Source organism: Eleginops maclovinus, chromosome 16 (genome assembly GCF_036324505.1).
Source record: "Eleginops maclovinus isolate JMC-PN-2008 ecotype Puerto Natales chromosome 16, JC_Emac_rtc_rv5, whole genome shotgun sequence".
NCBI classification, from domain to species: domain Eukaryota; kingdom Metazoa; phylum Chordata; class Actinopteri; order Perciformes; family Eleginopidae; genus Eleginops; species Eleginops maclovinus.
In genome coordinates, this window is record NC_086364.1 from 9858529 (window position 1) to 9883515 (window position 24987).

General features: G+C 40.9%; 1 protein-coding gene and 1 long non-coding RNA gene across 3 annotated transcripts in view; one reads left to right on the forward strand and one right to left on the reverse strand.

Annotated features, from left to right (window-relative positions):
- Window positions 1-14103, forward strand: part of gjc1 (gap junction protein gamma 1) — a 35329-nt gene extending 21226 nt beyond the window's left edge. Inside the window, exons 1-2 of one of the 2 annotated variants that reach the window (XM_063904946.1) lie at window positions 3570-3774; window positions 9620-14103. In XM_063904946.1, the coding sequence (XP_063761016.1) occupies window positions 9674-11125 (1452 nt within the window). In that variant the 5' untranslated portion in view covers window positions 3570-3774; window positions 9620-9673 and the 3' untranslated portion in view covers window positions 11126-14103. Of the gene's footprint in view, window positions 1-3569; window positions 3775-9619 lie in introns of those variants that run through there. The other variant, XM_063904945.1, reaches the window with a different exon arrangement.
- An 880-nt stretch (window positions 14104-14983) lies between these two features.
- LOC134878737 (uncharacterized) lies at window positions 14984-15983 on the reverse strand. The gene is made up of 4 exons (XR_010167713.1): window positions 15956-15983; window positions 15363-15506; window positions 15082-15194; window positions 14984-15009 (listed from the first exon to the last, which is right to left on the reverse strand). It is a non-coding gene; the product is annotated as an uncharacterized LOC134878737 (long non-coding RNA).
- Window positions 15984-24987: the final 9004 nt, after the last annotated feature.

Genomic DNA, 24987 nt, shown 5'->3' on the forward strand with positions numbered 1-24987 from the left:
AGTATTGGGGAAAAAATGAATTACAAGATTAATGAAAAGTCTGTCACTCAGTCATGCCTTCTTGAAAGTGCTTTGATGTTTTCATTGACAATATACTGCCAAATTAGCTTGGTTTATGCAGAAAGGATGAAGGATTATGGGAGTAAAGAAACCCCAATCTCCTTATTCCATCTAAGAGCAGTTTGTTTAATGAAATGCTGATGTTTACATATTTCTTGAAGGCGGCTTATATGGCAGAGGATTGAGTGTTGATAAGATGGTTCAAATGTTAAGAAGGGAAGCTCTTTCTTTTGTGCCGAGCAGTAGGCGGAAATAAAAACATGTTCTTCTACATAATCTGACCTGATCCTCATGTTTTCAAACTACATGTATAATGTGTGCATTGATATGTTTTTCTGTGAGTAATCAAATGAAACGCACCTCTATGCATTCACAATTCTGTTTATTTAGTCCTAGTGTATACATGATCCACAATGAATAAAATACCACAGTAAGCTCTTAAATATATTTTATGTCCTGTTGACATACATTTGAAAGACGATGATCAGATATTGCACCCCACTGTATCCAAATAATAAAATGTAACATGTTTGTTTATTTTCTTTATCTTTTTATATATAGTAGCACTTTTTGAAATAATTCAAAAGTGCTAACAATCAATGTTAAAAACATTTCAGTTATTCAACATTAATTGACTAAAATACAACAATATAATATTATTAATATCATCAATACAATTAAAAAGAAAGTTCAGGCCACAAACCCAATGAAAGCAAAGAAAGTAAAAATATGATTTTCAAAAGGAATTTAGAAGAGAATAAGGAGCATGCCAGTCTCATCTCCTAAGGCAGCTTTCCTCATGTTTATACCTGTAACTTTCAGTGACCACCAGGCTACACAAAGTCCTCTCTACATCTTATCATAGCTCTGTTCGATGAAGGATAAAGAGTATATATTACAGCGCCAGTAAAGAGTCCAATAATTTGCACTGCTTCCTAAACTCTGTTCTTTGTCAAATACATTGTCTTAGTGAGGAAATCAGCAGTATGTTGGTAATGGAGACTGCTATGGTAGCAGAAGGAACTACAGCATTATTGGTTATAAATAGTTGTCTTTCTAAGAGCTGCTCATAAGTTTTAGGGGTCAAACTATTAGCAATAATACTCAGATGTGCCATATCATATTAACACTGCTGCAGGTGTGTCCCAAATCCATACTAATCATTACATACAGTATAGGTTGTCATAGTAGGCCAATACTGTTTTAGCGGTAAGTACACAACAACTTAAACTGTTTCATATTTACAGGAAGTCACACAATAGGTGGGATATCAAATGTCCATTGAACTGTGATTTTGACCATTTTATGTTTAAAACACAAAATAAATTGGAGAGGATATTATTTATCAACAGTGCAATCAAAATTCCACCTCATTTAGTTTTAATGTTTATTTTGTCAGCTTACAATGTGAACGTCTGAAGCGTCCATCTGCACAAGAGAAGTGTTTGACTTGAGGAGCCTGTTGTAAACCTGACTCTATTTTATTTTATACCAATGGGGCAATCAGATTTGAACTGGAAACCTCTTGATCTGCAGTCATATCTCTATAACTGAGCTATATCCCCTGGTGTAAATAATATGAGACTGAGATTTAATTTGTATTAATAACACTGTACAGTTTAAACACCCTAAAACTGAGCTGGGGAGGCTTTTTTTTTAACATTTCGAAACACTCATAGTATATTTTCATCTTTGGAACACATATTGTAGCTATGTGGAAACAAGAACATCAACAAATCTATCACCCTTTTTTTATAAATATCCTGATAACTGAAGAAAGGGATGTCACATTATTCAAGGTTATTATCATTATGACCCATGAAAAAAATACATTTCACCACTTATCAACTTCAAATTCATCAAAACAAAATGTGATAGCTGCACATTAAAGCAAAAATGTATTTAACAGAAGCCGTGGACTTTGATAGACGTGATATGAATTTGAAGAGGATTTATTCCCTCTGATTTCTCAGCACATAATCTGTGAAATTTGGTGATAGCAATTGGTCCGCTTAGAGGAGAGGGATAAGAAAAGAGGCTGAGATAGCGTGCAGAACTAATTTGAGCATCCACTGCTGGTGAGTGGATTATCAAACGAACAACTTTTATTGTTCACAGCATTGCATGATTATAACTCAATGAACGGGCATTAGAGAGGAGGCAGAGTGATGGAGAGTAGAGGGCATACTGAGGCTCAACGTGATGGTTTGGATTATGACCAAGGGCCTATATCAGCAGGCAAAAAACTGCAGTATGTCTGGTTTACATCAAACATTTAGAAGGGCTAGGGTAAAATTATTATTCGGATGATTCCCAACTTTTATATCAAGACTTAAAAATGTCCTCAATGACTTTCTGTGTGAACTAGTGTTGTTAGTTTACCTTAAACTTCAATGGCCTTCTTTTAGAACCCCAAATCCTCCTGGAATTCATTATATGCAACATGTTGGGCACCAACTATCTGTTTTGCTTTGACATGTTGGCCTTGTATGAAACTGATGGTCATTGTTCTGAATACTTCTGTGCATTTTGACAACTGATGCTGGATTTTTGAGGCAAACAGAAAAATGAATATGAAAAAAATCTTTGGAAATTTTAAACAACAATTTCTTGTTAACTATTGTCCAACATCTATCCATACAAAGATGCCTGCATATATAAGTTCATTTGCCGCTCTAAGGGCCAGGATATGCCAGAAAGGAACTGGTTCCTGCACACATTTGTGTCTTCTAGAAGGCATTAATAGAGTTGAAGTCAGTTGTACACACAAAAAGTGACAGATATTTTAAAGATTGAAAAGAGAGACAAAGAGAGACAAGGAGGGAGAGTTCAGAAGCTGGATCCTGCTCACCTCTGCACAACTGTAACAGACAATGGTAGAAGGGTGTAAGGGGAGGGAGTTTCCGCATCAGTTCAGCTGCGAGTGTCTTAAATTTAATCTTTTTGTAAAATGTATGAGTAAGTCTCAAAGCTTTACCTTTGATTGCTTTAATAGCTTAAAGATCCTTCTTTCTATATGTGTTTTAACACTAAAATCTTCTTGTACAAACATATCCATCCAAGCTTTGTTTTTAAACCAAGCACAAAATGTATTATTTATGGAAAGAAAATACAAGCCTCAAGTCATTTCATCAGAATCTTCTGGACCCCATTTAGGCTTTAGTTTCAAAGTATTGGGGGAAAAAAATAATGGACACACTTCACACTTCTTATTGCTACCTTTTTTTTGAAAGCCAGGCCAAAGGTCTCACAACGTCAATTAGTATGTTTTACCCTTAAAACCACATACTTCCTCTTCCAGCCTATCCCTGTCAGTCAGTCAGACCCCCCCCCTATCACCCTTCAAAGAGGTATTAAAACCCCGCCACCCACACACTCCCACCCCCAACCATGACCCAGTTTGTAAGGGGATGAGGGGGTAAGTGAGGACCATTTTGAGTACCAGGGGGAGAGAGGCAAGATGCTCTGCCTCCCTCATCCCTCTCTCTTTCAGGAAGAGCTCACACTTGGTTAAGCACACACACTGAGGTTCTTCATGAGAGAAGAAGTCTGCAGAGCTGTGTGTTTTGTTTAGAGTTTTTTGCTGTCTCGATGTTGTTGTTGATTTAAGGTCAGGGCTGTTTTTGAAGCATGCTAAGTGAGAAGAAAGGGAAAGGCATGTCGGGGCTCAGGTTAAGAGACAAATGACAAAGTACCTGGGAGAGAAGGAATTGAGTGAGTATGCTGCTTTATCATTTTACTGCTTGTTTGTTGTCTGCATGTGATTGTTTATTTGATTTTATTTAACCTCTTGAAAGTGGTTGCTAAGTGAAGACAAACTAAAATAGGAAGGTAGCCAGACTTCTTGAGAAAAGGATAAGTATAGACAAGGTCTAGCTACAGTGCTTTATCTCCCTAAACTTTTTGTAATCTTTTATGGAACTAAGCAAAGACAATTTACATGTTTTCTGCATGAAGCTAAACAAAAAGCACAGATGCACACAGACACTCTGCTCCTGCCTCAGAGATTTATCCTGTAACATATGGAACCAGTTTACCATTGCGTTTCTCCCCTTTCGGACACCGTTAATGAGGGATTTTTTTGTTTCCCTGGAATACTGAGATTAATGCTCGTTCTGAACCCACCCCCCTCCTGCAAAATGAGGAAGAGGAGTGTTCATCCATCTCAGCAAAGACTTCCTCCTCTCAAGATTTTCTCACAGGCCGTGGTTCCGTAACTACAATGTTCAGGTTTCTATTTTTGTCTCTCACTAGTGAGGTTTTCTGATTTGAATTCCTTTATGTCTTCCGCCACTCATTTTATGAGCCAGAGGCCCAAATTTGGGTGTACTGTCTACTAGGACTTTTGGAATTTCAAATTGATTTATGCGTCATGGCCAAGTGCATTGATCATTCTGCAAGTAAGTTTCATGTCTGATTTACAGCTCTGATAACCTTGTCTGTGGGTGAACTCAACCTAATGCAAAGTCACTCGTGGCATGCATGTTTTTAATCACTTTTTGAATGAAGTTGTTCAATCAATGAGAAATTCGTTTTTAGCTTTGTTGAAATTTTGGAATGATTTGAATAAATGAGTGCATAACGAAGAGGCTGATCCAGCTGTCAGAGAAGGAGAATATAAGAAAGTCACTCTGTTTTTAAGCCAAGCATTTGCTGATCTTCAGTTTTCCACGTGCGTGAATTTACAAGCAAAGGCTGGTTATCTTTTTGCGACATGAATTTGTTGTTCTTATACGTTATCTCTTGTCATCACAACGGCCACAATTTAACCCAGACATGGCGTTCAAGGAAGTTATCATGGACAGATGTCAGGCCAGCGACTGTGTGAGCAGATTAGTTTGAGATGTGCAGTGTGTGCGGGACAAGGTGGAGGTTATGAGGGGCATCAGTGAAGCCTGAGCACGCTGCTGGCAGAACAGAGGCAGAGGGCACTGTTGTAATGACCCTCAATTTATGTCAGTCAGAGGGACATCAGCCCTAACAGAACACGCTCAGAGGTCCCAGTTAGTTCTCTCCAAGCTCTTTTATGTTTTTGTCATTGGGAAGCGTTTGTATTTGTCACTGGCTCTTTTGTGATATTAATGAGATATTATTATAGACATTCACTCCATCCTTCTGCTGGACCTGCTCTAAAATCTTTTTCACAATCATTTTAAAACACTGAGAGGTATTTTGGATGATAAGCATAAAGGTGGGATAGAAAATGTGAATCCAAAGCCTGCACTGACAAACATATTCTGAAAAATGGCGAAAGTTTATGTTTATGACTGTGAGCTGATCGATGGATAGTGAAGAGAAATCTTATCTGCCGCAGGAGATCAACAGATAACCAGAAACAAAATAAAATAACTACCTTTCATAGTGACCACAAATAATAGAAATTATGTAAAATAATAATTTAGGCAGTTTTGAACGATTAATCTGTACATAACTGTATTGTTACAGTGATTTACTTGATTACAGTTCATCCGGAGGCAATAAATCTAATGCCATTGCAAACACTCATTAGAGCTTCTTTCCAACCATTTACTGTACGGTCATTATCTCCAGGGCCTTATCTCCAATGTGTGTGTGTGTGTGTGTGTGTGTGTGTGTGTGTGTGTGTGTGTGTGTGTGTGTGTGTGTGTGTGTGTGTGTGTGTGTGTGTGTGTGTGTGTGTGTGTCTGTCTGTCTGTCTGTCTGTCTGTCTGTCTGTCTGTCTGTCTGTGCGTGCGTGCGTGCGTGCGTGCGTGTGCGTGTGTCAAAGCCAAGCAGTAATATGTACACAAACAATGTAGAGGCAGAGAGAAAGGATACAGACAGAAATTGTTGTAGTCCCACATTTTTCCAAGATTCAAATTTTACTATAGTCAAAAGTGCATTTAATAACAGTCAACAGAGATACTCTGCAAATCTTTGTCGTGACCTCTAACATCTGCATATTCTTCACCTTCTCTCACAAAGATCATGACGATCTCTGAATCTTTTGCATTGCAAATATGGATAATTGCCCTGTTGCATGTGTTAATTGTATAGTTAAAATGAATACTGGGAAATGCAAATGTAATAATTACATTTACTGTGCCAGTCCGCTAAAACAATGGTAAGATATATACCCTTTTCTGTTTTGTATTATTATTATTTCTTTTCACCATTTGTCTTTTTACCACGGACACTCTTAGCGCAGACAAACTGCATTAACATGCAGAGTGAACCTTTTCATAAGTACATCCTAGTGGGAACAGTAACGAAATATTTAATATTAACACAAGTATTTCACAAAGGAAATGTGAAAATGTTGCTTTCTAAAGACCATAATACAACTTATCCTTCAAATGTTTTGAAATTTGATGAAAGTTTGAAGCATATTACGCTTTGCATAATGTAGAAGAAGAAATGTGAAAATGCACTGAAATCCTCATCTCAAAGGCTTTCTTCATGTAACTGACTGTGTTAAAGTTTCTGTTAACGTTATAATACACCAATTGCTTCTAAAGATTGGTATATTATCAGGTCAAAGGACAGTTATTGATTCGGAAACATGAGACACCATGAACTGGCACACCTGTCATGTGCCTACACCTATTATTCCTCAGGACTCCCCTTAATGATATGTATAGTTACAGCAAATCTTCCCGTTAAACGGTTACCCCGTTCACCTGCAGTTGTCCCCCACAGTGGTTGCTCTTTGTTCAGTGGTTGGCTCATTCTACTGGTGTCCCTTCCTCTCTTTCTCCCTCCCTCCCGACCCCGGGCCCTCCAGCTGGAGTGCTGTGCCCTCTTGATGAGTCAGTAATGTGGAAGAGAAGCACCTCAGTTAATCCCAATGTTCCTCATGGAGCGTTTGCGTACAGGGACATTGTGTCTCTACTCCACATTATTTTTGAGTGTGTGTGTGTGTGTGTGTGTGTGTGTGTGTGTGTGTGTGTGTGTGTGTGTGTGTGTGTGTGTGTGTGTGTGTGTGTGTGTGTGTGTGTGTGTGTGTGTGTGTCAGCCCATCTGTGAGTCTGTCTGGATGTGAGTCTGTGTGGATCCCGGGGGATGAAATCTAGTGACTGAGGGAATCCCTCCAGTGACGCCAACCATATTTGTAACTGTCTGATTGAATCGGTGCATGAGATCTTGATGTGGAAAGTCCACCCCTTAGGAACTGATCTTGTTGACCTTTGACATAGTACTGTTCTGGAAGGGCTCTGAGCTATATCATACGCTCAGATGTGTTAGAGAGATTGATAGTTCAATGACCCATTATAACACACTCATGAAGTCATGGGCTAAGTTTTCCTTGTTTTATATTCTGACTTTGGGAATAACATCTGATGTGCTTTTGATGTTTGGCATGACTTCCACCACTTTGATGCACATTGTTTACATTGGAGTAACAGACAGAAAGTCTGCTTGCTGTGTTTTGGGGGGTCATTGGGAAACTTACTCACACAAGTACCTTAATGCACACAGTGAGTTTCTTACTCCTAAATGGCCAGAACAGCTCCCGTAAACATTAATTGGATGAAAAAGCAAGATGCCAGGTTATATGAGTTTCAGGTAGCAGAAGTATTAAGCCCAGGCACACGACAGGCTGGACTGGAGCGCCTCTTCTGGTAAGGAGGGAGCGTCACATTTCCTGGTGCACAGAGTCACTAAAAACACTACCAAGAAATTATAAAGGACTCTTGTGAATGTGCATGGATTGTTTTTAGCTGTGTCTCCAAATAAATAATTGCATTACATAAAGCCCTATTACATCACACCCAAGCATTGCATTTTAGAAAACTATTTGGAAGTTTTTCTCAGTCATGAAGATCCCATAGTTTCCAAAAAGACCAAATCAGACTAAATTCTCCCCAGTGTAAACATAAAAAGCTGGAACATATAATTTGCACAATAGATTAAAGAGCGTGCACATGCAAAACTATTCTGCCTAAAGGCACAATCAAAAAAATAGATAAGAAGTAAGTCATTCAATCCACTAACTCACAAAAGTCCCATAAAAATAATTATAACAGAAATTACAGACATGATATATAGGAAAAACAAACAGAGACGCACTCATAACTATGAGTCAAATCAAATTTTCCTCAAACATTGAACAGCACAATCATTTTAATTATTTAACTTTTGCAGTTAAATGTATTTCTGTGACCGAATCTAGTTATTATTATTATTGGAAAAACAACTGTGCTGCACAGTAAGAGTTATGTAAAAAATGTAATGATGTAATACTAGAAAAGTCAGACAGAGCTCGACCAAGGAAGGACAATGTTATGACTTGCGAATGCCTCACGTACCATTCCGTGCATTTGTTGCTTACTCATACATGTCGGGCACAGATGCTCACAGTGAGCTCTCATAAGGACTCCAGCGCTTAGTGTGATTTTGTGCAGCTATAGCCTCGTACTGTATGTGGGTAATATGCAGGATAAGAATTCCTGATATTTTCCTGCTGTGTCCTAGTCATATCCTTATATGGTCAGAGCGATCAAAATGACACATGTTTCATCGCAAGCCTTTTCAAAACATTCCCACCCTCTCTGCTCCTACTGTAGAGACAAAGCAGAGGTCTGGGAGCCCATGATCGTCTCTGCAAGCTATATTTTCCATCCTGCTGCAACTGCAGCTCACTCAGGCTAAGCTCTCCTACTGATTGGTAAGGATATCGTCCCTGGAAACCCTTTAAACCCCAAACTAAGCTAGTATTCATGCTGCGATTTTCCTCTCAGTCTAGCTGACAATAAGCCATCCGCTTTTGTGGGTTCAAAAGAGGGAAAGTTCTGTGGAGGTGTCATATTCATACCCAAAAGCCACCCCGAGGGACAGCAGTGTTTGGGTTCAGCCTCACTGCCTCAGCTAATGTGGGTCTGCTGTCTGTCTCCCCGCTCCAACAGTTTGTGCCTGGCCACCTGCTGATTCTGCTGGTTTGGATGGACTGCCTGAAGCCCAGACATAACCTACATAGGCAACCTGTCCCTCTCGTCATATATGCTCAAGTTCCCCCCACCACACACACACCACAACACACACACACACACACACACACACACACACAACACACACACACCACCAAAAAAAAAAAATGCTATTACTTCCCAACCAGAACAAACCAGTCAAGTTAATACAATCCTGAAAACTGCACCTCACACAGAAGAAGGCTCACTAAGAGGATTTATTCTTCAAAAAGAGATAGGCTGTTAAATAAAGTGTGTGTGTATTTTTATGATAGCAAATTCCCTATTTGGATTATTTCGCCTTCTACCGATATCTTCCTTTCACCCTGCTTGGTCTTCTAATTCCTTATAAATTCCCAAACTTCACAGCAACCTCATTTTGGCCCTGAGCTCAAAATTCCTTGTGTGTATACCGTGTACAAAAATGCAACAGATCAAATTACGGATTCATTTATAGTGAAGAACAATGATTTTAATTAAGACAATTATTAAATCCTGTCTATTCCCATCTTGCTTTTTTTTTCATTGATGGCTTTAATCAAATTAGTTGAATTTGCATTTATTGACTGTTAACTCATAATTTCTTCCTTTTTCTCCCTCTTGTGTCCCCCTTGCTCCTCCTTTACTTTCTTCAGAGTCTGTGAACAGGTGAGAGAGGGACACTGTCTGCCCCACTGTCCAGCGACACCATGAGCTGGAGCTTCCTCACGCGGCTGCTGGAGGAGATCCACAACCACTCCACCTTCGTGGGGAAGCTGTGGCTCACCGTGCTCATCGTCTTCCGCATTGTCCTCACTGCCGTTGGGGGAGAGTCCATCTACTACGACGAACAGAGCAAATTTGTCTGCAATTCTGGCCAGCCGGGCTGTGAGAATGTCTGTTACGACGCGTTTGCCCCTCTATCTCATGTACGGTTCTGGGTCTTCCAGATCATATTGGTTGCTATGCCTTCTCTCATGTATATGGGCTATGCTGTCAACAAAATTGCACGATTAGATGAGGCCAAAGGAGGAAGTGGCTCTGCTGCTGTTAGAACAGGAGGAGGGGGATATACGCACAGGAAGCCCAGGAAAATTTGCTTTGGAGCACAGCAGCACCGGGGAATCGAGGAGAATGAGGAGGACCAAGAGGATGATCCCATGATTTATGAGGTGCCAGAGATCGAGCCGCCAAAAAGGCCGCGGGATCCATTACAGCCAACACCCAGACCCAAAATTCGCCATGATGGGCGAAAACGTATAAGAGATGAAGGACTGATGAGGGTTTACGTTTTGCAACTGGTGACTCGTACACTGCTAGAAGCAGGTTTCCTTGCAGGGCAGTATTTGCTGTATGGGTTCCGTGTAAAGCCTGTATTTGTGTGCTCTGGGAAACCTTGTCCCCACAGTGTTGACTGCTTTGTCTCGCGGCCCACAGAGAAAACCATCTTCCTGCGCATTATGTATGGTGTCACTGTCCTTTGTCTCACTCTAAATATCTGGGAGATGCTCCATTTGGGGATTGGTACCATCTGTGATATTCTCCGCCGTCGGCGCTGCCCACCTCAGGAGGATGAGTACCAGTTGGGATTGCTGGGCACCAATGGGGGTGTGGAGGGTCCAGTAGGGGGGACAGGGCCTGAGGCAGGCTCTGAGGGTGGGTTGGGTGGAGATGGGACTGCAGATTATGTTGGTTACCCCTTTTCTTGGAATACCCCATCAGCTCCACCTGGCTACAACATTGTGGTAAAGCCAGAACAGATGCCATACACAGACCTTAGCAACGCTAAGATGGCATGCAAGCAAAACCGGGCTAACATTGCCCAGGAGGAGCAGCAGCAATTTGGTAGCAATGAGGATAACTTTCCTACTGGAGGGGAGGCCCGCGTTGCGTTGAACAAGGACATGATCCAGCAAGCTCATGAGCAACTTGAGGCGGCTATCCAGGCATACAGTCAGCAGCACCGGGCAGAGGAGCAGCTTGGGGACAACCAGGACGACAAACCCCAAAGTAATATCATCCAGGCCCAACCTCAGCCACAGCCGCAAAAAGAGAGAAAGCATAGATTCAAGCATGGGAAAGGAGGCAGCAGTGGAGGATGCAGTAGCAGCAACAGCAGCAGCAGCAAATCCGGAGAGGGCAAGCCCTCTGTATGGATTTAATCCTTGAAACATGACATGTATTAAGATCCTGTATATATAAATTACTGGATTACAGGTTGTTGCAATATTTCTTGGATAATTAAACACCACAGTGCCTTTAAGAATCCTGCAAGCTGGAGAAGAAGTGTGTTTGTGTACTCAGGTGTGTGAAAGAAGATGTGATTTTGCAGCTGACAATTTGATTTGTCTGGGCTATCACTGTTTAACTTCAAACATCACACCAACACAAACTGAATACACATTGTATCGTTAACATGTCTTATTGTCGTCTGATCTGAAGCATATTATTGTCCGTTGTCTTCCCGTTCATCCTTTCTTAGGGATATAAAATTACTGAATGATAACGAGTTTTGTTGCAAATCAGATTGATCCCAGATTTGGCTGATCACCATTCCTGGCCACTCCTCTGCAAAGACAGTCTCCATGATTACATTGGCATCCTTATTCTTTGGAAATCACAATAAATTATCATAATAATAAAATGTCATCACTACATTCTGGCAAGTTTTAGCAATGACTGGGTACTGTTCAACAAGAACAACAACGATACGCAATCAAATGATGTTCAGTAACAGCGCCTAAGGAATTGACTTTATAATGCCATGAGAAAATCACTTTCCTGAAGGTGTCATATGTGACTAATTTGTTTGTATATGTACCATGTTATCTGTTTGTTCATTTGAAAACTGCTACAAATGCTGATGCTTAGAAACCGATGAATACAGCAGGTTTTTCATACTGTCTACATCTAAAATGTCCTGTGATTTTTATTTATTTATAAGGCTCATAATCAATCCCTTTTCTATACCTTACTTTTCAACTTCTCAGTTTCTCTCTAATGCTCTTCATGGCTATTGAACAAGACTGCTCAACACTCCACTGCGGTCTCCTCTGCCTTGTAGTTGTGTGCCCCCTGGTGGTATCTTCTTCAGGCGTCCTTTTTTGGGGAGTAAATACTATATGCCGTTGTTATCTGCATCCAGCAACATCTTAACCAGCTGTAGTGTTCCTTTTCTATTCACAAGCATTGTGTTGGATGAGTGTTCTCAGCACTACAAGTTCAGTGCTCGATACACAAGGCTGCAATATCACAACATTGAAATGGAAAAGGTTTAAAGCCATTACTATGATATAGTGAGACCAAACACTGTTTGTGTGATGCAAGCGTCAGTGCCAAGATTTGATGCTATGCTGCCAAGAAGCATGGATATTTGTAGCTTTGGAATACTGTGGCCATGCTACTCCAATCGTGAAATAATGCCAATGTGAGTCAAACACTTTTGTAAACGTCACTTGTTTTTTGTATGTAAGTATGTGTATTGATTTTCCAGAATGGGATTTAAAGAGAAAACAAACTCTTAAAGAAAAAAAACATTTTTTTCACAAATTTTTGTTGAATAAAGAAAAGGTAAGCCAGTTGTTTTACGAAGTTGTATAGATATTTATGGGTATGTGTATTAAATTGCCTTCAAATTGTAAAAAAATGTGAAATATGACATAATATATTTTTATGATATGTCGGATACAGTGACTTATTATCGTAAAGAATAAAGCCAGACTTTCCCTGTATGTTACAGTATCAGTATTTAATGTATTTTAATAACAGTGTTACTCTTTTTCCAATGTTGTTCTGAGATCTGCTCAACAGCTGTTTTTGGGGACAAACTGGCTGATGTCACCAGTTGGGAAGAAAACATGAAGTGCCAAATTATTCAAACCATTCCAAGATTTGGTGGCATATGAACAAGCCACAGTTCATTTTTGTGAAAACATTGGGAACGGGAGGAATCTGTAACATTATGATCTTGATTTTATAAATCTTATGTGAAGGGTCTGAGACTTTCCAAGCAACTATTCAATAGTAACTAACTGAACAAACCATCAACATGCATAGTTGTGAGGCTAGACATGTGACGTGGCTTCCTTTACATAAACGTAAAGCACAATACAACAAGTAGAACAAGTATTTATGTTTGGTTGGTTCTCCTTTAGGTTCCACAAATCTGTTCAAAAAGACAAGACCAGACAATAACAGGTAGCTGCTCTTTATAATTTGGTGCTGATAGTCTATCATAAGTGTCTTGTGTGTTTTTTCAATTTGCGAGATGGTATTATAAGAGTATTGGAAAAGATTTTTTTTCATACTGAGCATCTAAACTCAATTTTAGCAGTCCAACATACCCATGTTTGTTTATTTCAAGAAATATTCAGAACATTGATTGTTCAAGGATTTTCAGCTAAAATGTTAACAGTTACTAAAAGTATGCAGGAATTTAACTTTTTATTTTACATGTAAGCAAGAACAGAGTTATATATGCATTTGAACAATTAAATGACCCCTCATACCTGGCAGCTGAAGGAGTTATAAGGGAAAGAATGTCACACTGTTATTGTATCAGATGTAATTTGTGGGTCTATTTATCAGGGATACCATAATGTCCAACCTCAGCATCTGACTGTCTATGTAAAATAATGTCTGTGTTCAGAAAAAAAGGACTGTAGTGTTTCCCTACATGTTTCTTATAGTCACCCATGTGGGATGTTGCAATAAATCTAGTGGTATTACCTGTACAAACTGATTCTTACATGCATTGGTGTGTTTGTGTTTTCTATGCCTTTTGTAAAATGTGCATTTCTTTTAAGTACCATTCTGGTATCCACTTGGAAATCTTTTTTTTTTCAGAATCTTTGATGAACACATTTGCATGTGAAAAGACCTATTTTCATACAAAATAAATCAGAAATGCATACCAAATAAAGTCCCAGCATCCTTTGTTTGAGCTCCCCAGCTGAGAACAACAATGTCAGGCGTCCCACTCCTGAAATGTATTCTCCTGTAAGGCTGACGTTGTTGTGTCACTGGCAGGAGCAACACAGGAGACTAAAGCAATGCCACTTCAGATCATGTCATCTGTGCCTTTCTTTTGTTATTTGACAACATTATTCAGTGACAACTTCAGCGTGTAAAGAGAGAAGGCCTTAAGGGGGTTTTGGCAACAGGGAAAAGGGGAATTGTCATGATATTGGTTTTGTGTTAGTAGTTTCCAGGTCTATTTTGAAATGTTTCCCTTCTTTGTGGCTTGTCTAGTTTTACTTCCTGCCTTGAGTTTCCCTCCTGTGCCTGATTTTGTTATTTTGTTCACCTGCTGCCCTGTGTTTCTCCTCCTCTCCCAAGTTGTGTCTTGCCCTGTGATTACCCTTTTGTGTATTTAGTCTTGTCGTCTTCCCTTTTGCTCCTTGTTTGGTTGTTGTCGTTTCCTACCATGTCCTGGGCCTGTTCCCATCTATGTTACCTGCCTGTTCCTGTCTGTCAGTCTGTCTGCTCCTGTTCCTTATGACCCTTGGTCAGTGTTTGTTAGTTTTTCCTTTTTTTTTTTTAACTCGCCTGCTCCTTCAGTTCTTGTATTTTTGTATCAGCTTTTGAATAAAGCTTGTCTTTTGTTTGGACCTGGATGCTATCCATCTTAATGCCCGTGCTGAGAGCACCTATCTGATGGCCTCGGGAGCGCCAGAAAAGTTTGAGACTCCTGATGTAGTCAGGGTTTAAGAAGACAGGCTGCACAAGACTGTCAAGGTCCTCAGCCGTGTATACGGCTCGAAAGCATCTAGGAACGTCATGAGCAAAGGTGAAGGCAGGAAGAAGTAGGCGGGACTTGCCGTAGATAAGCAGACACTCCACAAATGGACGCCGACGCCCTGTTAGATCCCCGTACCTGAAAATAAAAAGCAGACGTCAAGCAACAACTCAAAGGAGAATATTTTAAGGTGCAATGAATTTTATCCAATTGCTTACTTTTTCAATATAATGGATGGGTTGGCTGTCAGTGTCAGTCTTGTCGCCCACATGTTTTTCATAGGCTTTTCCCAAAGAAGGTAAGTTGCACCTGAAAAAATTCATTCTGTCAATTAATACCGTCATCAATCTTTCAGTCCCCAAAACTTGACAACGTTCTCACCTGATAACAAACTGAGCTGAATCGATCATCTCTCCACAGCTGATGTTGGTCAGAATCCCTGAGTTCCCAACGACAGCACACGTGTCCCATGTTTTATTTTGAAACAGATTTTCCTGGAATTAACACCAATCAAACATGCATGACAATACAAGAAACATTATATTACTAAAATCTTATTAAAATATTTATAGATTTATGGAAGAACCTGCAACCACACGGAGTAAGATAAGAGTAGAACATTTGAGGAGCACTCAAAACGCCATGAAGCAGAGTTTGTATACCTTTGAAAGGTGCTGAAAATCTACGTTGTCACCTGTAGGGTCTTTCTCCCTCCTAGAGAGTACCAAATCTTTGATCCTACTGGAGTGTTGGCCTGGGTAATGATGGCCCTGTCAAAACCATGGCACAAATTTCTCAGCTGAGAGCTGGGGGAATACAAGGACTTTGTTTAAACCATACAGTCAGGAGTTTTCTGAACAGCAAGCTTTAATCTAAAAAAATCTACATTCATTAACTACAAAATACAGTTATGGGCAGTTGAGTGAAATCTGTCTTCATGTGAAGTCCCTCTGTTATACCAACCACAACCTCAACACGTCGATTATTAAGACCATGTGTTTGAAATACGGTTAACAGATACTGTCATTATTTAGTCCATGGGACTTGTGTTGTATATTTAGTTGAGATTATTGAGTGAAAGCAAATGGATTCAGTTGCAATTCTTTTTCTGTATATTTTTAAATTGTACTTATTACACTTTTGCTGTCGTCCCCTGACTGTGACAATGTTTAAAATATTCCTGACCTGTTCTGCACGGACAACGATTTGCATTTAAAAAAAGATTAAAATATATACTTATATAAGGATTAATTACATGAGTTTTTTGTAATTGTCTTCTTTCTTCTTCCAAGGTTTTGAGAAGAGCTCTCTTACTTTTTTAGTGAGCGCCCTGTCAAACACACACACACACACACACACACACACACACACACACACACACACACACACACAGTCAGGCGATGTCACGCTAGCATGAATAGTTCTGATTAAGGCATTAACAGAAAGGTCCCTTCAAGGAGAGGACTATCTTTGCTCTCACCTGCACCCTTCGCAAAGGTCAGAGGGCCAAGGGGGGATTTTTCTTGGGTGAAGGTGGTCCGTGCATTTCAATATTGCTGTGGAACAAATGAGAAACAAACCGGAGGGGTGTTTATGCTGTTCTTCCATTTTTCTTTGCTTCATATCATAATGCTTGTATGTGTGTAAACATGTTGATGTAAATGTATGTGTATATGTTTATACATCATATACCACCAAGATACAGTTTAATATTGAGTGATGTATTTCTCTGCATGATACATATATGATATTAGATTTACTAGGAACTGTAATAAGGACTGGCTAAGTTTTATAGAGACTTGTGGAGTGCTTCAAACAATAACATTGATAACTGTGTGTGTGTGTGTGTGTGTGTGTGTGTGTGTGTGTGTGTGTGTGTGTGTGTGTGTGTGTGTGTGTGTGTGTGTGTGTGTGTGTGTGTGTGTTTAGGTGTGTGTAGGTGCAGCACACAGCAAAAGAGCACCTCTCTCAGTCTCTTCTGACAAAATCATAAATACAAATATATATATAAAAAGCAATGGACGCAGGCGTGATATTCTAAATATGAAGTATTAAGAACATGTGAGAAGTATAAAGCATTTCAATTAAAAACCCTCCTCCCTGACTCCTGCCTGTCATGTATTATCAGCACACATCTGCCGGCAAGATATGAGAGCTTCCAGTTGAGTACCTAAGGATTATAGCCCAACATGTTTTTCCTGAAAAGTACAATAATTACCAGTCAACTAAAGCATCTGAGAACTTCCAGCTGAGTTACTGTTGTTGATAATGTAGTGCAACCTGTTTGTCCTGAAATATAATAAACTCTTCTTCATATCATTTGCATCATCTACTCGTCTTTGAGATCAAACCTGCTCAATGTCAGATAATATATGTAAATACATTAATCAATTAATATAAATATATGAATCAAGCAAATAGTTACGATTTTATTGAAAACAACAAAACGTTGGTTACATTTAAGAGTCCAGTTTAAGTCTTGTGATGTGAGATTTTGTCTGATTCCCAGTTCTCAGTTTTGGGTGGTGTCCATCTCTAGGACTTTAAAACAACAGCATAAAGTAGATTGTTTCATGTCAGAGTGGAGACTGCAAAATAGGGATGCACCAATTGCAAAAATGTCGGCCGATGCCGATACCGATGTTAAGAATAACATTTTTGCCGATACCGATGCCGATGTTTTACTATGTAAACTGTAATGGTAGCACAATGCAGACTAAGGCAGCCTATCCCTTTAAGAGAGAGAGTGGGGGATACGTGTGTGCATGTGTAAGCGCGAGAGAGAGGTTGAGCAGCCATAGTAAGTTTCTGGAAGTTAACGGGAGTAGCAGCAAGTATAACAAAGTCACAAACATATATGACGGCCTCCCAAGAACACTGAAGAATGGATTTAATTTACCGATCCTCCAGAAGTCCTGCAGCATGCGCAGCGTGCAGCAGCAGCTCCTCACAGAGGAGAGGGGACGCCCCCCCGAATGACTTTAAAGTTACGGCAGACCTACAGTCACTGTTCTAATCCTTCAAAATGATGCCCTGACTTCTAATGCAACTTCTCCCGGTCACGTAGCAAAACATAAACATCGGCGACTGCCATCGGTGATGTCACCTTATTTTACCGATGTGCGGATGGTGGTAAATAGGACTAACATCGGCCGATTCCGATGTCTCACCGATGTATCGGTGCATCGCTACTGCAAAATATCCTTTGATTTCAAGTGGGAAAAAAAATGAATACCTATCTCTTTCTGCTAACACGCTTATCCTCTCACTTTCTATTCACACACGCTCTTTCTTAGATTCTCCTCTGATTTCTCCTCATTGGTAGCCAGGGGCGTCACTAGGTTTTAAGGACAGGGGGGGCTAAGCCCCCAGGAGATGCACAGGATGTGAGCGAACGTTTAATTTCACAAACAGCTAACAAAAAATGAGAAATTGCCTTACACTTTTTGGACAGATTTAACAGATCCTTTACTGTGTAAATGTTTCGGGCCACCATTACATCTTTAATACAGTACAACAACAAACACAGGAAGTACTGTATGTTCACAGCATTAACAACAACAAAAAAAGAAAAAATCACATAGTTACAGTGCCGTATTTAACCAATGCTTCTTATTCATTAACAGCCCACATGTATTATCCAAAACTATGCAAAAAAAAGAGCACTGTGTTCTCACTAAGTACATTTTAAAATAACATGGCTACAATTGGCAGTTACTTGGTGGGTGGAAGCATCAAAGAATGTCGTCTGTTTTTAAGGGTGGCAAAGGCATCTATCACTCTATTGTGATTTAGGTGCTGAAGTGCGTCTTTTTCAATTGACATGACTGCAAGACTGTGAAGTCTTTTCTGACCCATTGTTTGGCGTAGCCAGGAGTGCAGCCGGCGCAGTACACTAAAGGACCTTTCACACGAGCAGCTGCTTACAGGCACTGTTAAAGCAACTTGGATGGTTGCCTTCAGGGAGGGAAACATGTCTGAATCAAGGAGGTTGTGCACAGTCAACATATCTTTGGGTGAACATCCAGCCTCTGTTTTCCAGGCAAGAAAGTTTCTTGCCACCAGAACCTCCTCTGTTTTCAGGTCAATGCTGTAGTGTTTTGCAAGTTCATTCAAGTGTGATTCACTCAAGAAGTTCTCAGATTTCGGACTGCATGCCTGGATGCCTTTTAGTAGCCCTGCATCTACACTGCAAAATCTTTGCTCAAGCTCGCCAACCATCCTATCCACACACGGGAAAAGTAACTCTCTTTTCAATGTGTCTGAGCTGTTCAATTCATTGCGTGCACCTGCAGTTGTCTCCAGCACAAAATCACCCATTTTCCTCTGTTTTTGCCTTGTCCTGGCACCTTCTTCAGGGATACTGAGTGTGTGGAACAGGGCTTTGGTTCTGTCATAAAGCTCTGTGACAAATGCATCTGTGCGTTTTCCCTTAAGTGTGTCACACACTGCTTGTTTGCAGATCAAAGCTTCTGCCAGGTCTAAAGTCTCTTTCTGAAGGAGCTTGTGGAGTCCTTCGGTTACAGACAGAAGGACCTGAAACATCAGTAGTGCATAGACTGCTGAGAACTTATAGAGCTTTGCTCTGAGACCAACAGCCATGGGGGATCTAATAGCAGAAAGGCACTCCAAAATGGCAGACAACGTGAGCTGCACTGATTGACCGCAACTGACAAGCCCAGCGAGTGTTTGAAAGTTGGACAAGCTCAACTGTTCTCAATCCAAGCCTTGTCTGAGTCTCCATGAACTTATGATGATTCACTAGGGAGGTGCTGAAAAAGGAGTAAACACACTCCAACAAGCTGAAAAGCTCCACAGCCTCTGGGATGGCCTTGCAAGTATGGCACAACACCAGGTTGAGTTCGTGAGCGTAACAATGCACATAGATAGCTTCAGGGTGGAGCCTTCTAAAATGTGCTTGTACACCTCCAGTGGTCCCACTCATGACAGCTGCACCATCATAAGTTTGTGCTACACACTTAAGCTCTGCAAGACCATTTGTTTTAAATCTGCTGCTGCAGCTCCTTTGCAATGGACTGGGCATCAAATGACTTAATCTCCGCAAGCGCTAGGAAACGTTCCTTCACTGCCCCGTCTGACACATACCTGACGCAAACAGCTAACTGCTCTGATTTGACATCTCTTGCTTCATCTGCCATGATGGCATAGATTTTGGACTTTGTCATTTCAGATACAATGACACTTGTCACTTCCTGGGCACAACAGTCAATCATCTCATTCTGGGAGGTTGCTGAGGTATACTGAGCATTTTGATGGGGGGTTATGTTTTTGCAGAAAAGGATCAAATTCCTTCAAAAGCTCCATGCACGCAAGAAAGTTCCCTCTGTTTGTGCTGTCTTTTCCTTCATCATGGCCACGAAAAGGGAGTGCCTGTCTCCCTAACATAGAAGTGACTGCAACAATTCGCCTGAGATATTCTCTTCTCTCTTCTATCTCACTCACATTTGCTGAAGCTATCATCTGTGCAACATTTCCCTCCTTTCTAGTTGCCTGATAGCTCTTCCATGCAACAACACTGTCTTTATGTGTTTGTGCAATCTCATGTTTGCCAAAGATGACTAAAGCTTTCTTCCAGTTCTTGCAACCACTACTGACCAAACTATCATGTTTGATGTTTTTGCTAAACACTCTACATGGGAAGCAGAAAGCTGTATTGTGATCGACTGAATATTCTAACCAGTTGTGCTTTTCAAACCAGCTGTGGTGAAATGCTCGCTTCTGCGTACCAAAACTATCTTGTGGGTAGCTCTTCAGCTTTACCTGTCTGGGCCCTGTGTCTTTGTCACCTAAATCAAATCCTGTAGTGGAGTGAGATGCGGCAGCTGCTTCATCAATTTCCCTCTCTTGGTCTGTTTGCTCTCTTTCTCTCTCTGTAATATCTTGATCTTCCTCTGGCTCTTGATCCATCTCTGGATCCCCTTGCTCTCCCTGCCTTGGCCTTGCCTGTTGATCTTTTTCTCCCACTGCATCTCCTTCTGCCTGACCCTTCAAGATAAATTAAAACAATTTATCTCCCTCTTCGATGGAATACTCTTTTCTGATTGGCTAATGGGGTGTACATTAATTCTGTATAACCTGGACACCTTCCCACTAGAAAAGTTAAATCAACGTTCCATATCAATGCTTTTATGAATGGTTACCATTAACAACCAGTATCGATAGTCTAACGGTTGATCAGCGTCTAGCTAATCGTTTTATTATCATGTTTCGTATTGATCGTATATATTTGTTTTTAACAAATTAAATTAAAAACGTACGTACAAAAACAATGCCAAGGGACGCGAATACAGCGTCACCAGCTACGTGTCTTTGCGGGCCGGTATAAACAAACAAGGTAACGATGACAACTAAATTAACTACGAACTACTTTCTATAATGACAGCACTAGGCTACAAATCAATAAATCATCAGGTTTTTACGCATGGACTTAGCAGAGGCAACTCCCAAATATTTTGAAGACGCACAGATTACATTTGGGCACATATGTAACTAAAATGTTTGTAATTTCAAGTCCTGAATAATATTACTTGATTACTTAACTTACAGTCATATTATGGTAGCCTACTCTTGAAAATATTTGGGCCAGGCTAATTTGGCTTATATATCTCTCTCTTGGCTATCTCCACTTTCCAATCATTACTCTCCTAAATAAAAGCTCAAGTTAAATAAGTCTTATATGGTGCACCTGGACTGAAATGTTTCGTATTTCATATTCATTATCGAGTTCCATAAAATTCCAAGACTGTCTGCATCACAAACGACTATCCTGTGAAATCCTTTAGACTCACCTTTCCAGTAGAGGATTCTCCCCAATCGATCTCTTTGCTCCTCTGCCCTGACTCCTACAGGTCAATAGGGGTGGTGGAGTGATTATTATTACCATAATGTATCATTATTATTACTATTATTATCCACTGAAGATATCATATGTGAATGTGCTCAGCTCTTGTTTCACTGTGTGCATGTGTTAAGTTAGAAACACAGCTGATATTCCAGAAGGAAGTCCCCCCATAAAATTCAAAGACTGTCTGCATCACAAATTACTCTATCCTGCGACTCACCTTTCCAGTAGAGCTCTCTCCCCTCTCACTCTCTCTGCTCCTCTGCCCTGACTCCTATAGGTCAATAGGGGTGGTGTGATTATTATTAGTGTATTATTATTATTATTATTATTATTATTATTATTATTATTATTATTATTATTATTATTATTATTATTATTATTATCCACATAATCATACGTGAATGAGCTCAGCTCCTGTTTCACTGTGTGTATCTGATGCTGGAGCTGATGCTTCAGAAGGAAGTCACCCAAAAGATAGTATATGGTAAAAATAAAAATAAAAGACTGCACAGCTAACTCTATAAACAACCAGGACCTTCACAGTGCATTTCAGATTAACTAGCTAGCTATGTAGCAGCGTTCTTTTAGAGCTGAAATGTAACTTTTGACTGCAAAACAACTAAGGTAAGACGTGCACAGAGATCTTCTACAGCACACAACACACGCTGTCTCCTGTACAGGGGGCTCTCTGCAAGCCCGGTTTTTATTTGTCAAACAGGGAGCATTTCGTTCATGAATTACATGGGACTTTCTGTTGTTAGCTGGGGGGCTGGAGCTAACTTATTGTCACCAACAGCAGTGATCAATACTTACTCTCTTGAAAAAATTTCGTATATCCATTCTTGTTCACGTTCTTCTCCTAATGCTGCTCTAGTCGGTTCTGTGTGCTCCGCTCCGGGTACACACATGCTGCAGGTACCCAGATGCAGAGACGAGTGCAACCTAGGTTGCAGTGAAAACATGGACTGGATTTCAGTGATGTGGGCGTGCTCTATGAACAAGTGGAATGGATTGGATAACGACGCACTGACCCTGACTCTCTACCTTTCACTATAGGGAAACTAAGATTTATGATCATATTTAAGTTAATAATGACTGGTTGTGTTAAGCTGGATGTTTATGTCCTCAGTTGAGATTTATGTATATAGATTGTGTCTATTCTGTGCTTAAGTTGACAGGAGGATGCAGTGTTATTGTTGTACCACTGTGGGGCACTAAAGTGTAAATGTGTAGGTTTGCATCATATGCAAATGAGGGTGTGTTCACTTCATGCACTTGTCCTGATCTGTGTTGTGTTCCAAGTTGGCTCAGCTGAGCGAAGGGTACAATAAACCATGCCTAAGAGCTAAACAGTTCACCGTCTCTGCATCAAATATATCTCTCCGAGTGCAACGCAGGATGAAGCTGCAATCCTTAACTTAACAGGTTATGGGCCCAGCAGTCATTTGGGGAGAAGTTTGAAGAGTTATCACCGTCAGAAAGTCGAAGCGAATCGCGTGCTAACGGGATAGCAAGAAAAGCTAACATGGACCATCGAGGGACAAGCAGGTTGCCTCGACTGATGTTCGACGGAGATGAAAATAAGTATGAACTGTGGGAAACCAAAGTGTTGGGACACCTTCACCTATTAGCGTTAAAGAACACGATTCTAAGAGAACCAAATGATGAAGCCGAGATAGCGGCAGACGGCAAGAAAAATGCTTACGCCTATGCTGAGCTTTTAGACGATAAAAGCCTCTCGCTAATTATGAGGGATGCGCCTGACAATGCAAGAGAAGCCCTAAAGATATTAAGGGGATATTATGCCGGGAAGGGAAAACCCCGGATAATAAACTTGTACACCATGTTGACGTCGCTTCAGAAGACGAACAGTGAAAGTGTCACGGACTATATCATAAGGGCAGAAACCGCCATCACCGCGCTACGTAACGCAGGTGAAACGTTGGGCGACGGCCTACTGATAGCCATGGTCTTGAAAGGACTGCCTGAGGGGTTTAGGCCATTTGCAATACATGTGGCACATAATGACGACAATATAACGTTCGTGATAACGTGATGAAGACTCAAGCGAGAACCGGACGGAGGCCCGCCAAACAAGGTGCGTATGACAGGAACAAGGACGATGTAGATATTGTGTGTTGTAAGTGCGGCACAAAAGGCCACATAGCAAGAACATGTCGGCAGAAGACATGGTGTAGTCAATGCAAAAGTGACACACAAAGACGCCACGTGCAGGCGAAAAGACAGACAAGATGGCGCGAGAACGTCTTCAGGATCAAAGACGGAGAAACCAGGGTCCAACGGCAGCCAGCACCTGGCAGCCAGCACGTGGCATCCAGGAGAAGGGCCTGATGGTCGACACAGGAGCTACCTCGCACATCATCACAGACATTACAAAGTTTAAAAACTTTGATGACACGTTCAAGCCAGAAACGCACTGCATAGAGCTGGCAGACGGTACCAGGTGCAGCGGCGTCGCTCAACGCAAGGGAGATGCAGAGTTTTGCCTGGTTGACAGCAGAGGACGACGACATACCTCTACGCTGAGAAAGGCGTTGTTTATACCGTCATACCCCCAGGACATCTTCTCAGTGAAGGCAGCAACCGCCAGTGGAGCCATGGTCATTTTCAAACAGGACAAAGACGCCTTGATACACAAAGATGGTACCAGGTTTAACATTCATGTGTACAACAGGTTGTATTATTTGCACACTGAAGGTGAGAATAGTGCAGCGCTTGTCACGATGTACAGACGTGGCATGAAATACTAGGCCACTGTAATTATGACGATGTACTAAAATTGCAAAATGTGGTTGAAGGTATGCAGATCAAGGGCAAATCAGATAGACCCGACCAAGAATGTGAGGTATGTATTCAGGGAAAATTTGCACAAACCAGAAATAGAAACCCTGATAGCAGAGCAAAGGCTCCCTTACAAATGGTACACACAGACCTAGCCGGTCCGCTAGCTACAGAGTCAATAGATGGTTACAAATATGTACAGTCATTCACTGATGACTACTCGGGTGCAGTATTTGTATATTTTCTAAAAACTAAAAGTGACACGGTACAGGCAACAGAAAAATTCCTAGCAGATACAGCCCCATACGGGAAAGTGAAGTGTATAAGGTCCGACAACGGCACTGAGTTCACATGCAGGGATTTCCAAACGTTGTTAAGGAAAAACGGGATTAGACAGGAGACGTCGGCCCCGTATTCACCCCACCAGAACGGTACAGCTGAGAGGAGCTGGCGTACTCTTTTTGAGATGGCTAGGTGTATGCTAATTGAAAGTCAGCTACCAAAACAGTTATGGAACTATGCAGTTCAAACAGCAGCCATAGTACGTAATAGATGTTTTAATAGGCGTACAGGACAAACCCCTTACCAGATGCTGACAGATAAAAAGCCTAATGTCTCTA